This window comes from Strongylocentrotus purpuratus, unplaced genomic scaffold (assembly GCF_000002235.5).
Source record: "Strongylocentrotus purpuratus isolate Spur 01 unplaced genomic scaffold, Spur_5.0 spur5_scaffold_16, whole genome shotgun sequence".
In the NCBI taxonomy this organism is placed as follows: Eukaryota; Metazoa; Echinodermata; class Echinoidea; order Camarodonta; family Strongylocentrotidae; genus Strongylocentrotus; species Strongylocentrotus purpuratus.
In genome coordinates, this window is record NW_022145601.1 from 961,686 (window position 1) to 975,648 (window position 13,963).

Consider the following 13,963-nt stretch of genomic DNA (forward strand, 5'->3'; position numbering starts at 1 on the left):
ACCATTTTCTGATGTAGGAATTCTAAATCCTGAAATGTCATGCGCTCTCTTATCTCACCACCTGGTCAACAGTTGAAGATTAGCGCATAACTTTTCGGCGGCTTGGAGCATGGGGTCAAAGGAGAGCGGCTTGATTCCAGTCCTTCTCTATCACGTCCCTGATTGGAGGTATTGTTTTGGCGTATTCTGCATGCCATGACAGTCAAAGCTCACGCATGATCGCCCCATGCATGGCCCTGGCGCATAGGGAATAGACTCCCAGGTATGCCTCCCGCTTTATACACGCCCTCTGTTATTATTCATTTTATTATTCAAATGTACAGTTTATCCTTGGTTCGGCCACGTCTGAATGCACTACTTTATTCTACAAAAAACAATATCAGCACATCACGAGACTCCGCCGGACTGACTACAGTCATACAAATGCATTATGTAATGAGCTCCATGGCGTAGGTTTTCGAGATTAAGACATCATCGCATATTACATCCAGCTAATCTCTTCCGAAGGATCTCCTTATAGACTTCACAGCTAGATGTTTATGAATGGTATTCATAAAACAGTGGATAGAACAATATACAGCATCATTCGTGATCTTTGCATCAGTCCGTCTGTACTGGTTGGATGTGAGGTAAGTTCATATCAAATACGAAGTTGATAATTGTATGTAAAGACTCCAACGCCCAATCATCGCTTAAACTAGAGATTCTCCAATACTACTACCATGGACCTACTACAATGTGGAAACAAATGATTTGGCCCGATTTGTATTCTTGAGAATGTGACAGCCTACATCCTAAAGTATGTGATCCAACCTGATCGCCTTACATTCTTGACTTATGAAAAACACACACAACTCTCTCCTATTCTCGCAACACCGACAAGCTAGAAACCTTTAAGTCAGGCCTCGATACCCATTTTTCAGGTGAAAGTGTAGTCCATGACTATTAGTGGCGCAGGCGCTTTTGAATGTTTGAAATAGAAAAATGGCGCCATACAAATGCTGTGGATCATCATTTCTCGAAAATCTTCAAAATTATGTTTCTTTATCTTTTGACAGTAATGTATCTTAAAGATAAACTCCAGTACTGGTGAAAAAAAAAATAATTCTCACAGAATCAAACGAAACTTACACTGAATGTTCAAGATTACAAATAAATGACATGTGCCAAACAATTTTGGAAGAAAATGTATACTGGCTGAGTAATAAGCATAGAAAGACAAGGAAATCAAGGTAGTACTAGCCCCGACACCATGTGTGTTGTCCCATATATAGCTTTCTATGTGAGTGCTTGTTACTTTACCAAGACTCGGTCAAATTTATTATGATTTTGAAGACTCCAGAACCTTGCAGTGCACACCAATACTTACATGCTACATGATCAACTGTTTCTGATCCTTTCCACACCTTTTCTTTCACAATGCAATCGCATTACCAGTAGTACTAAAGTTTATCTTCAACTGTATATGTTAATTCCCATATAGGTTATATTTTATTCGTGTATATGTTTTTTTGTTCATGGTTTGTGAAATAAATACGAAATAAAACAGGTGCAATTAAACTGATTTTATGTTAATGGTGGTTTACGGAATTACTGCAGCTGATGTATCGGATTGGCTAATGATCGTCGTGACGAAACCGAAGACAAGTGATTTACATGTTATACTGATGAGAGCCCGCACCTCTCACTCTTGGCGAGCTGGAATACACTCCACCACTGTCAGCGCCAGCGCACATTTTGGTACTAACTTTGAAGATTTGCCGCGAGGTGGTTTAGGAGACCTGTTTTGCTGTTCAGTGCGAGCTAGGTAATAAAGTACTGATTGACTTTTGTATATCAAGGGCTTCTTTGTGTTAACACAAATCTGGTCGTTACCTTTGACCAAGGAGTTTTAAGAGCTGGAGACCCAACTGGCAACAAATTATTCCAGGCAGCAGCCGTTTTATAAGGTTGCACGATGGAATCTACAGGTGTGCTGTTACCTTTGATGTCCGAGGTTCGAAGCCGCCAATATCATTGGAAAGCTTGAGTAGTGATTTTTTTTTCACAAAGAAATATACTTAATATTTGACTTCTTATATGAACTAACAAAGGGAAAATCGAACATATGATAAAATATTAACACAAAAGCCTAATTGTGTCAAGAAATATGCTTACATTGTTTGATAGCAGCTTTAATTTTTGAAAAATAGTAAAATTATACATTCCTTATACCTGCAATTTGACACTTTTCCGATTACCTCCAGCTCACGAATATAAAAAGTGAATTTGTTCAATTACCTTTCTTTATGATGTTATATGTCAGTTTAGTGCCCACTGATGCCCAGTCAAGTAATTTTGATTAATATTTCAGGACATTTTGCTCCATTTCCTTTTGCTTTGCTTCCTGTAAAGTTAAGCACTGTGTACTGCTCGTATTATCAGACGAGTGGTAGCGAAAAGTAATTATCATTAGAAAAGCATATTTCCCTTTGAAAGGGACCCGTTAGTTTGCAGCAAGGCAGAAATCTTGTGTCTACGTATCTTCAAGTAAGATCAATTTAAGCACATGCCAGACATAATTTCTCCTGGCGGAATCGAAGATGATACAAGTAGGAATGAGCTAGATATGAATCCATCTCTTAAAATTCCTTGGTATAATATACCTTATCAGCAGCAGTCTATTTGCATGTAGTGAATTACCAGGATAGGTCCTAATTCGACATAGAAAGTGTATTGAAATATATATGGATTGCTAAATTAAATAATGTGTACTTTTGTTTAAATACACAGTTGATGATACGCTTGAACTGCAATGTCTTGGCCAATGTTCCAGGCGGTACGAGTACCTTCTGTTCGTCTCTGCTGCCGATGTATTGCTACTTTCCCACCAACATCTCAATCGGCCCGTTCCCCGCCCTCGTCAGCCACCGAGCCCAATCAACTCCGGTGGACCTACCGTGATGTTCCGGTGGACGTGTCATCGGGGAGCGTCGAAGATAAGATAACGGCATTGACATCGTATGATCCTATCCCGGTCAAAGGTTATGACTTTAGCAACGCCATCGATTACAACAAGATGATGGAGTCGATGAGGACTGTCGGGTTTCAAGCGTCACACTTTGACGCCGCTGTCGACGAGGTGAAGAGAATGGTAAGCAATGATTTGTGTAACTACGGTAACCATAGTTCTACCTGTAGACCAAACTCAAATTCTTCACATGATTTTGATTTCGTTAGTTTTGCACGTTGTTTGACCATGTATGCAGCAACTGTATGTTCAGAAATTGATTAAGGGAGGAAGGATTTTATCTAGACAGTAAGCAGGATGTATACCCAGTTTGTCCATTAGTTGTGACGAATTTATTTTCTTGGCATCCAGTGCTGGCTATATACCCCTCTGAAGGAATGTTGAACAAATTGTAAAGTTAGAGGCCACTCTTCTGAATACTGGATAATTGTTCACGGATAAGTAAAGGCGTTTTGTATCCATCTTTCTTTCAGCTGGCAAAGAAACGTGAGCCTCTTACAGAGGAGGAGAGACGAGCGATAATGGAGAAGAGCTGGACGGATAGAGCGCCCTCTAAATGCACCATCTTCCTAGGTTATGCGTCCAGTATCATCACAAGTGGCCTTAGAGAAACCATGTGCTTCCTTGCCAAGAACAACCTGGTAGGTGAACGACTCGACGTCCCACAGCGATCTCCAGCTTTGGGACGGTAGCTGGTAAACTGTATCATGAATGCACCATCTTATCAACATTTGGCACGATTGGATTCAACACGAGTATCGCCAAGGAATCACCAGATTCACTTGCTATAACAGAGTCTGCTGGTGGTTCACTAACTAATCCGAAGACTGTTCATTGGTCAGGTTTCAATGAAGGATTAAACCCTGGGGGTAATGTTCTATCTGGAAGACCAATGTTTTTGCAAGTTAGACCTGTAGTTGGGAAGTAAGGACAAGTCATGAATTTTAAAAATGAAGAACAGTAATATTGATCTGCCACCGAAATAATCAATTTTAGAAATCCTGATTGACCTACAGCTTTACGGTCTCATGGACTGTTGTTTAACTGGAGCCGCTTTCGTGGGCTGTAGCCGATCGATTAACCCTTCAAATATAATCAAAGTACCATTTGAACTCTGTGAATCTTGTGAATTCTTTGGAACTCTTTGTATCTTTTGTGTTTGATGAAATATTGGTGAACTAGAATAAAAGAAAAAAATAATGTCTTATATACCCCCTCAGGTTGACTGTATCGTGACGACTGCAGGAGGCATTGAAGAGGATTTCATGAAGTGTTACGGTGATTTCTACGTGGGTGATTTCCGTGCGGATGGAGCGGATATGTTTAAGATGAGGGTGAACCGTGCAGGGAATATCTTCGTACCAGAGAGTCATTATTACCACTTCACCGATTTCATGCAACCTATTCTAGAGGACATGATGGACGAACAAAACAAGCATGTAAGTTACACACAACAGTGTGTTTATATAAATATAAATATATATATATATAACTGTTTTGATTAGTATTCATATATATATACTGTATATACATGATATGTATATACAGTATATACATTGTTCATGATAGCTGTACTACCCACGTTCATTCCATATACTGATTTTTAATTAGTACTCGTGATGATATCATTTTTGTTTCTAAATCCATATCTACTCGATTCATATTAAGTATATTACACAAAACTTGCTTCTCCATAACTGCAAACTATCGTACTTGTCTATATTTTTCAAACGAGAGGGGCCATTTTATTTGAATGCCTCTACAAATATTGGAAAGCTATGAATGAAGATACGATGGAATAAAAAAAGGGTAACAATTTGGAGTGCAGAGAAGATAAAACGTGGGGGAATTCGATATCACAGAACGCATAAAAATCACTGATAGCAATCAATAAGAAATATTATCAAATAAATCAAATTCATTATGAGTCAATAAGCCTGTCGAGTAAAATAATTCAATCTTGCATTCTAATGGGCAATTATTTGTTAATGCTGTAATCATACTTAATTTATGAATACAAACGCACTTATTTTAGCATGTCATCTGTTGAAATACATACTAATGAGAACAATTTGGTTTTATGTTCGATACTTTGACATGTAATCCAATACTTTCCGAAACAGCGATTTTGAACAGCTGTCGTTACAGAATGATATGGGTTGTATTTGAATAAAGTTTTTTTTGTTTCCAATAATAAATAACAGCAAACAATTGTTCCCATACCACTCTTACTATTTGTTTTCCAATTTGAATTGTCATGCATAGCTTTTGTTGCAATTAATCGTTCCAGTTCTTATGAGCAATTTTCCTGGTCTGTGATTATGCTGTACTTAGCCTGTCTGCACTAGTTTGGCCAGGAGGGATTAGACCTCCCTACATGGTAACTGACAGGATGTTATCTCATCAAATCAGCTCTCACTTAACATAACAAAAAGGGGATCGTGGGGAAACGGGTACCGCTTATGCATTGTTTGATATATATAGAGGTCGCAAGTAGCTTCAAGTAGTGCAGTCCTGCTTAAGTCATATCAAATCAAAGATTATACACTATGTATCAAGCAGGATCGCAAAGACTTTAGTCAACAAATAAACTGAAGGCAATTTCAACTGACTAGTCCATCACATATTGAGATGTGCAAACATTTTTATGAACTATTACGTAATCCAAACACGACTTCTGAGGTACAGTCAAACCTGTCTAAGGGCGACCGCCGAAGGAAAACACAGAAAGTTGTCTTTTTAGACAGGTGGTCAAGAAAGCAGGTTTGACTGTATACAAAACATGGTATTTGAGATTCTCTTGAGTCGATTTCTCGGAAATCTTCAAGATTATGTTTGGATATCTTTTGAGAGTATGTATCTTGATTTCTGCCTGGTAGAAATAATGATTTCAAACGTTCGTGTTCAATACACAGGGTATGAACTGGACGCCATCGAAGATGATAGCGAGAATGGGGCGAGAGATCAACGACGAATCGTCAGTCTATTATTGGGCATATAAGGTATATATTGTTAGCTTGTACCATATAGGCCCATCCTTTACATGCTCCGGCTCCAATTGCCCCTTGGTCAATTTCACGCAATAACGTTATTCCAAATTTCAACCTTGGATCAAACAATGTACCGATCCTATTCATAAACCCCAAAACCAAATTATAATTGCAATCTTAACTCACTATCTTTGACGAAAAAAAGCTTGGAGCAATATTATTGTTACCAGAGCAAATGTCTTATTACCACATTATTCAGGCCATAAAGTAAGGAAATAATTATGTTCGTCATAATTATTCTGATGTATATCTAGTGGTATCTCTGAACGGGGTGCTCGGGATCCCCGCCCCCCCCCCCCCCCACTCAATGTTATTAAGGGTACGCATATGCTAGTTCCCTCTTTTTGAAAGCACCCCCTATCTGAGGACTGCCAATATTTCCGAATCCCCCTTTCGCGGGCTTTTCCTGCCTTGGAGACCCCCCTAAATCAGAAAAAATGCTCAATGTACCCCCCTAAATTCGGAATAATTTCTCAGGAGTCCAAAAAGATGAGAGAAAAAAAGAAAAAACACCCCCTTTTTAAAGAAATCTCCGGGTGAAAAGTCAAATACACCCCTTTTTTTACAATTCTAGGGGCCGGACTTTGTCGCACGAAAAGTTCCCCTTTACCGGACATTTTGGCAACACGCATGCGGTCATTCCGACCTCTGAGTGGGGGGGGGGGGGGGGTCGTGATCGCACGTCCCACCAATGAACACCCTACTGCACCCTAGATGCAGTTCTCCTGGCCATCGGTGAAATCTATGTGACGTGCAGTGAAGCCCCAATCAAGGGTTCTGTACTTCTCTATGATCCATCGCAGCAAGACCCCAGCGGAGGCTATGGTTGGAATCAAGGTGGCTTTGGCGATTCTATGGGAGGAGGAAGAGGAGGAATGGGTATGCGAGGAGGAAGAGGAATGGGGATGCGAGGCGGTAGAGGAATGGGGATGCGAGGAGGTAGAGGAGGTAGAGTTGGGGGAGGGGGACAGCAAGGCGGCAACCCAATCTTCGGCTCTGGAGGTCAAGCGTACGGCGGTGGCGGTGCCTATGGGTCAGGAGGAAACGATGGTGGTTTCGCCGGTGAAGCCACAACGACACAAGTCACCATCCCCAATGACCTTGTGGGTGCAGTCATCGGCAGAGGCGGTGAGCGCATTAGGAACATCCGGTCGCGAAGCCAAGCCGAGATCGAGATCGCCAATCCCCTCCCAGACGCAGAAGACAGAATCATCACCATCAGAGGCACCCAAGAGCAAGTCAACCATGGCCAGTTCCTGCTGCAGAATTGTATCCAGCAGTTTAGCGGACACTCGTCCTAATTTTTTTTCTCGCATGGAACGGACAATCGCAAAAGACTTTCTCTACCTCTACGAAATAACAGGTCTGATGTAAGATCGAAAATTGCGATGTGAAGGTCAAGCTAGTCAAAGGAAGTAATTGAAATTATACATGCGTTTTTGTACTGAGATGGTGTATTAGCTATTATTTTTATTCCGCTAAATATGTAACCAGGCACCAAAAAACCACTAAATAGTTGCATGGTGCGCTTTTCAATTAGAGCTCAATATACATGTAAAAGGTGTATTGATTTGGTCGGGTTGATCAATTTTAGGTTTTAGCATTCCTGAAACATTTATTCTGATTTCAAAATTTTGAAGAACCGAACAATCTAGAAAAAGTTTTTTTGCAGTGTTTTGTAGGCCTTTCTTTTTTTACTGTTTTTTTTTTTTTTTTTTTTTTTTTTTTTTTTTTTTGGGGGGGGGGGGGACCCTTGTAAACTGGTCATAACTTTGAGCAGAGTGATCTTTTGCTTTGATACCTAGACCAAATAAAGATCAGGATGCTGATAATTGATCGCCAACTTTTAGGACAATCTGATAAGCCCTTCCAAGTAAATTGCTCTAGAGGTCTAATCCCCCTTTTAACACCTTGGTGTGTGCTTTTTAGAAAATAACATTCTCTGGGACAGGTCCTTATTTCAATGGGTTAGGAACACGATACATCCTATTGTGATGAAAAGTTGAAGTTAAAAATCTACCCCTTCAGAATTAGGACTAAACTAAAAAGTCATTTCTAGTGACTTTTGGGTGGTTTTGTGTTGCTTGGTCACTTGTTGTACAACTGGAATCAATCCAGCAATTGTAATAAGCCACTTTTGAGATAGCACTTTAATATAAAAATGACCCCAAAATATCCACAGATCCTATAAACATGGAACAGTCCCACTTTGCGCATTTTTAGAATTATCACTGCCAAAGTGATGGGAGATGCTTCATGAAAACCTTTTGTTGTTTGCCCTCTTGAAAAGAATACTATCACCTGTGTCAGAAAATGAGCTGCTGGTGCATACATGTAAGTGAATGCATACATGCCAACTGTTCAGATTAATGAGGAACATTCCTCTTTTTGGGAGAAGATAATTATCATTTTAATGCAGGTGTTCCTCTTCCTGTACAAATTTGTCTGTAGTATTGAATAGGAGAGTTAGGATTGTTCCTCTTTTTTTGAAAATAGCATAATTTGTACAGATTTCTGATTTTCAAATGTTGGCATGTATGTGAATGATGATGACATAACTTTCATAAACACGTGTCCGGCAGTCGTCTCGATGGGTTTTACAGTTTTGTACAAATGACCTTTATCTGTCCATGTTCAGATAGTTCATGTATCTTCGAAGTGGCTTATTGTTGCTGAATAGACCGGTTTACTAACGTTTACATTTATGGATGTTTCTTTCCTGGGGACCTAGTGACAAGTTATTCCATTAACTGAATGAACGGTGGCGTAATGAGCAAAAGCTTTTTGGAAGACGGAGAGAAAGAAAGAAAAAAAATAACAAAAAATGAGGGGGAAAAAATGAGGGGGAAAAACCGACAATCATGTCATTTCGGCAACATTTGTAAATAATCGAATTAGAGATAAACCATGTTTGAATTTTATAAGCCCCCCCCCCCCCTCCCCTCCCAATCAGTATGTCAGTGTATTATGGGAGTGTCGTGGTCGAGTGGTTTAAGGCGCTTGACTTGGAGATGCGAAGGTCGAGGGTTCGAATCCCGACACGGCACTAATATCCTTTGGCAAGATATTAACCTGCACTTGCTTCTCTCCACCCAGGTGTTAAATGGGTACCCGGTAGGATGCGACCGTCATTGTTGGTCAAACAGTTTTTGAGCGTCATGTAACGCCTGGCTGGAATGCTCCCCAGGGAGTGGAGATTGTGCACACATTGTGTGCGGGTAAGCACTGAATCCAATGACCGGGGTAATAATATATTTGTAAAGCGCTTAGAGACATTTGTATTTAGCGCTATATAAATTAAATTTATTATTATTATTATTATTATTTAAATACTTTCAAGAGCGATCTAATGACTCGTTTCGCTCAAATAATTAGTACCGAAAGGTCGGATGTTGAAGGGGAGGGGGACCATGTGACCCAGTGTAAGCCTTAAATCATTCAATGTCTGCATACATGCACATAATTCTTTAGTAGCTTTCAATGACTAGTTTTAATAACCAAAGTGCGAAAAAATTCTAAGACAACTTGATATCAAATTAATTGGGATTTAATTATCCTTTTTTCCCCTTCTTTCAGAACAATATTCCTGTATTCAGCCCCGCCATCACAGACGGAGGAATAGGCGATGAGATTTTATATTTACATCAAAGAAATAAGAACAATAATCTACGAATCGACATAGCAGAAGGTACGGTGTATTTGTAATCAATTCCTGAAATTATAACAATATTTTGTTCAAATAACATAATCAGATAAAATACAAATAAATAACCAAACGAAGAATATTGAATACAGTCAACGAAACATTTAAACGTAACTATGTGCATCTTGTGTAGAGGGTATAAACATTTCGCATATTTTACATTTCAAAGTACCCAAACATTCAATCTAGTCTGTGATTTGAACAGAGTGTCCTGCAATCATTCTGATTCTTCATCAGCTTTTTTTGTGCCAGAAAGTATCTGTGAGAAAGAGAGAGTTGGAGCAGAGAAAGGTGAGGACATCGAGAGTGAAGAAAATAATTTCAATGGTCAATTAGCAATCCCAATTCCAATGTTAGCAATTGTTATGATCCTTTTCTTCATTTTCTTCTCTGTTTCCTCTATTTACCATTAACATAAATGTTCTCCTTTTGTCTATTTTTAAACTTTAAAAATCTATTCATTAATACTTCACCAGGGCAGTTCATTCAACAAAGGCTGTTCTTCCTCGGGGCACTGAAATAACATCACAACAACATATATATATTACAGTAAAAATATAAAATACAATCGAAGTAGAATAGATATAGTAAATAAATATTATACATAATGAACGAATTCATTGAAGATTGAAAGAAAAAAAAACTATGTTGCTTGTTGAGAGACGAAAAGAAAAGAAAGAAGAGGGAATAAGCCGGGAGAGGAAGAGACGTACTGCTGCAGAGTACGGATGAAGGCACCGGTAACAAGGGAGGAAAGAGAGAAAAGGGGAGCAGGAAAAAAATGAGTTCTATTTTTATTTTCTCTCATTGCAGATAGTAATCGTATAATCGAGCTAGCTCAGTCATCCATTAACACTGGTATGATCACTGTCGGGGCTGGTATTGGGAAGCATCACATCTGCCAGGCCAACGCACATGTAAGACACTCTTTAAGTTCACTAGATATAAGACAGGAGACCGACCACAGACCGAACACTACATTACATAACCCAGGACAAGCTATTGTCTGTCGGCTTGGAGGTGTGACTGTGGCAAAGACTTTCGTTAACTCATCTCAAGAGCAATTTCAAAACTGAATTGTGTCTTGTTATCCTAGAGAAGGGAGTTCGGTTCCGTAATACATCTTTGTGATGTTCACAGAATTCCTGAGGTGATGGAAAGGGCCGTTGAAATTGCCTTGATGTGGTTTTTTAAGCCTTTGAGATTGTATTAAGAAAAGTTGTCTTTAATTCCTCGATACAGCGCTCGCCTGAGGGAGCCGACTATGCGGTGTATTTGAATACAGCTCAAGAATTCGATGGTTCCGACTCGGGTGCCATGCCTGAGGAAGCAGTATCGTGGGGAAAGATCAAGGGTACAGCGAAACCCGTTAAGGTAAGAATAAAGATGGTTTCCTTCCTCAAGCTCAGTTCACAAATGAATCAGTCAACCATGCACATAAAAGGAGCTTACGTTAAAATAACAAAGAGAATAAATAACTAGAAATTTAATTCGTCATGGGGACGAATTAGGTGGTCTGTCTTCAAGTCTTATGAGAGATTATTATATTTACTATATTGAGAAAGGGAGAAGTTATGTAGACATGTAAACAATGATGATCATCATGATGATCATGATGATGATCTTGATAGTAATGGTGATGACGATGATGATGATCATGATCATGATCATAATGATGTTGATGATTATCATCAACAGACCACGATGACATCAGACTGAACAAAATTAGAGAATATTTAGATAGGGTATAGTCTCAGCTACAACATACTCAAAAATCAACTAAAACCAAGCCGAAATAACGGCGATATTGCTCGCAAAAGACAAGAATGTAGAATCCAGATTTGAGAAAAAGTCATCTCCCATTAGGATTACACGCCAAAAGTAATGTATCTAGTGATAATAGGGTAATAATAAAGTAAATATGGTTGTTTATTACATTATTTGCGATTGTACGTGTTTAAATATTCAAAGGAGATGATACAGTGAAAGGTCAAAAAGAAAAAAAAGTGAAGAAAAAAAATTGTTGGAGACGCCCGGACTCGAACCAGGGACCTCGAGGTCGGAAGTCAAGTGCGTTACCGATATACCAAAACATTTCCCATAGAGATTACACGTAAACGGAAAATGGAATTATCAAATCCCACTTTGTAAGTGAAATATGAGCATGATCCTGGCATCTGATCGAAAAATAAAGGGCACACTTGTGATAGCTTATTTTCTCAGCTACAACATACTCAAAGCTCAGCGTAAACAGAGATCAAACGACGGAGATATTGCTCGCGAAAGACAAGAATATAGAATCCAGTTTGAGAAAAAGTCATGTCCCATAGAGAATACACGCAAAATGTGAAAAATTGACATGCCTCCTTTAATCGCAAAAATACGCCATGATACCATTGTCAAAATGAAATATCGTTGTGACTGCATTTGTAGTGAATATTCTCAGGTTGAACATATCAAAATTTGAAAGAAAATTGATCAATATTTACAGAGATACAATCAATTTTTCAAAAATCTGCTGACGTCATAATATGCAAATTGAAATTTTGAGTTCGGAGGCCATTATGATGACGTCATGAGTTAATTGAGGATCAAATGAGACATGAATTCATATCTCCAACTCATGCTTTTTCCAACCATGATATAAAAATTGGGGGTCAATGGACTATCTGAAGAGCTATTTTGATTTTTAAAATGGCATGTTTTTGATCAAATTTGCATTATATTGCCCATAGCAGCACGCGCGGATTTTGAACTTTGACGCGCGCTCACGGCCTTATGAAAGGTCAAGAGTGACTGAAATTAATGTAAATTGTCATTTACGGTAAGAGGAATCTAAATCATGTAAAAAAAATTAAATTTGACTTTTTACGCGCGCTGTGAGCGCGCGCAACGCGCGCGGGGACACTTACGGACGGAAAATTTTGAAATGCTTAAAATGACCTGAAACGTGTGCAAACAAAATTTGGGACGAATTGGAGCATTTTAAAAATTTTAAGCGGGCGTACGTTAAGCGGGCGATTTTGTTGACATTTTTAGTTGACCTTTGACCGGAAGTTGATGTATACTAAATATGGTTTATTTTTGATTACTCGTTATTGAGATATGATAATGACCTGATTTTTACAAAATGGCGCCTGGATGACGTCACGATGACCCCATGAACTTGAAAAAGGTTTCGGGAACTTCATATCATAGGGCCTGATGACTAGCAGAAATTTGAAGGAAATTGACCAGGTCGAGTTCGAGTAAACGTATACACAAAAAAAGTGTACGGAATAAATAAAAATAAATAAAGAATAAAGAATAAAGAATAAAGAATAAAGAAAGAAAATTCTAACGAAATCAATAGGTGATCTGTCATCGACAGACCACCTAACAAGTGAGATATGTTGGAAAATAAATTTGCAAATTAAGGCTATTAGAACAATTAGTGCACACGCTGATAATTGAAAGCTATGCTTATATTGCTGAGAGCGCACCAGTCACTGACGCAGCATTGCATCAGCAAGATCAGCTCATTTACTAATGCCAGATGCATGCAATGCGTCATTATGCTGACGCAGGAATGCGTTACTGACTGCCACAGACTTTGAAGCACGATATGAGAGTAATGTCATAAGGAAAGAGAATTAACAGGGCAAACGTTTTTATTTAAATTAATAGCGTATGAAATAGTCCTTTACATGTTTGATTGGTGCAGGTAGTAACGCAACTGAATTGAGGCGTCCTGTGCAATAAGCCTGTTGAAATCTACTGTTATCATTATCATTATCATTAATACCATTATAATTATTGTTCTTGAACATACAGGTTTTCGGAGAAGCGTCCATCATATTCCCGCTCCTCGTAGCAGAGACCTTCGCAAAGATGGTATACCCATGATGCAACTGATCTTCAACAATCCATGATTGGGAGGGGGGTCGAAACGTTCTCCTCCTCCCCCGTTAAAAAAAAATAGAAGGAAATGGTGAAAGCCTTTCTATCTCACTTTTTTTTTTGGGGGGGGGGGGGGGAACAATCCCCATTCCACACCGGTGGATGGCGAGATCATCGAAATCATATTTATAGACAAAAATTATCCGCGAGAACTAGGCTTACATGTATGGACATGTATATTACTTTTCGAAAACAAAAAAACGGGAAAGATATATTGCTACTCCTAATAATGAGATATTCTAGAAAGGGCGGTTTTGATTC

At 38.9% G+C, this 13,963-nt stretch overlaps 1 protein-coding gene across 1 annotated transcript; it reads left to right on the forward strand.

Annotated features, from left to right (window-relative positions):
• The first annotated feature begins 325 nt into the window (after nucleotides 1–325).
• Nucleotides 326–13,684, forward strand: LOC582547 (deoxyhypusine synthase). The gene is made up of 9 exons (XM_030986509.1): nucleotides 326–629; nucleotides 2,773–3,133; nucleotides 3,484–3,651; nucleotides 4,231–4,449; nucleotides 5,926–6,012; nucleotides 9,637–9,748; nucleotides 10,577–10,680; nucleotides 11,006–11,137; nucleotides 13,577–13,684. The coding sequence occupies exons 2-9, from the start codon at nucleotides 2,795–2,797 to the stop codon at nucleotides 13,646–13,648; spliced, it is 1,233 nt and encodes a 410-aa protein (XP_030842369.1). The 5' UTR covers nucleotides 326–629; nucleotides 2,773–2,794; the 3' UTR covers nucleotides 13,649–13,684.
• Nucleotides 13,685–13,963: the final 279 nt, after the last annotated feature.

What these genes read in the sequence shown, in the direction of transcription:
- LOC582547 (XM_030986509.1), top strand. Translation starts at nt 2,795, where the DNA reads ATGTCTTGGCCAATGTTCCAGGCGGTACGAGTACCTTCTGTTCGTCTC. An exon ending in TCGACGAGGTGAAGAGAATG is followed by an intron (nt 3,134 to 3,483) that starts GTAAGCAATGAT and finishes TCTTTCTTTCAG; the next exon opens with CTGGCAAAGAAACGTGAGCC. An exon ending in TGGACGAACAAAACAAGCAT is followed by an intron (nt 4,450 to 5,925) that starts GTAAGTTACACA and finishes TTCAATACACAG; the next exon opens with GGTATGAACTGGACGCCATC.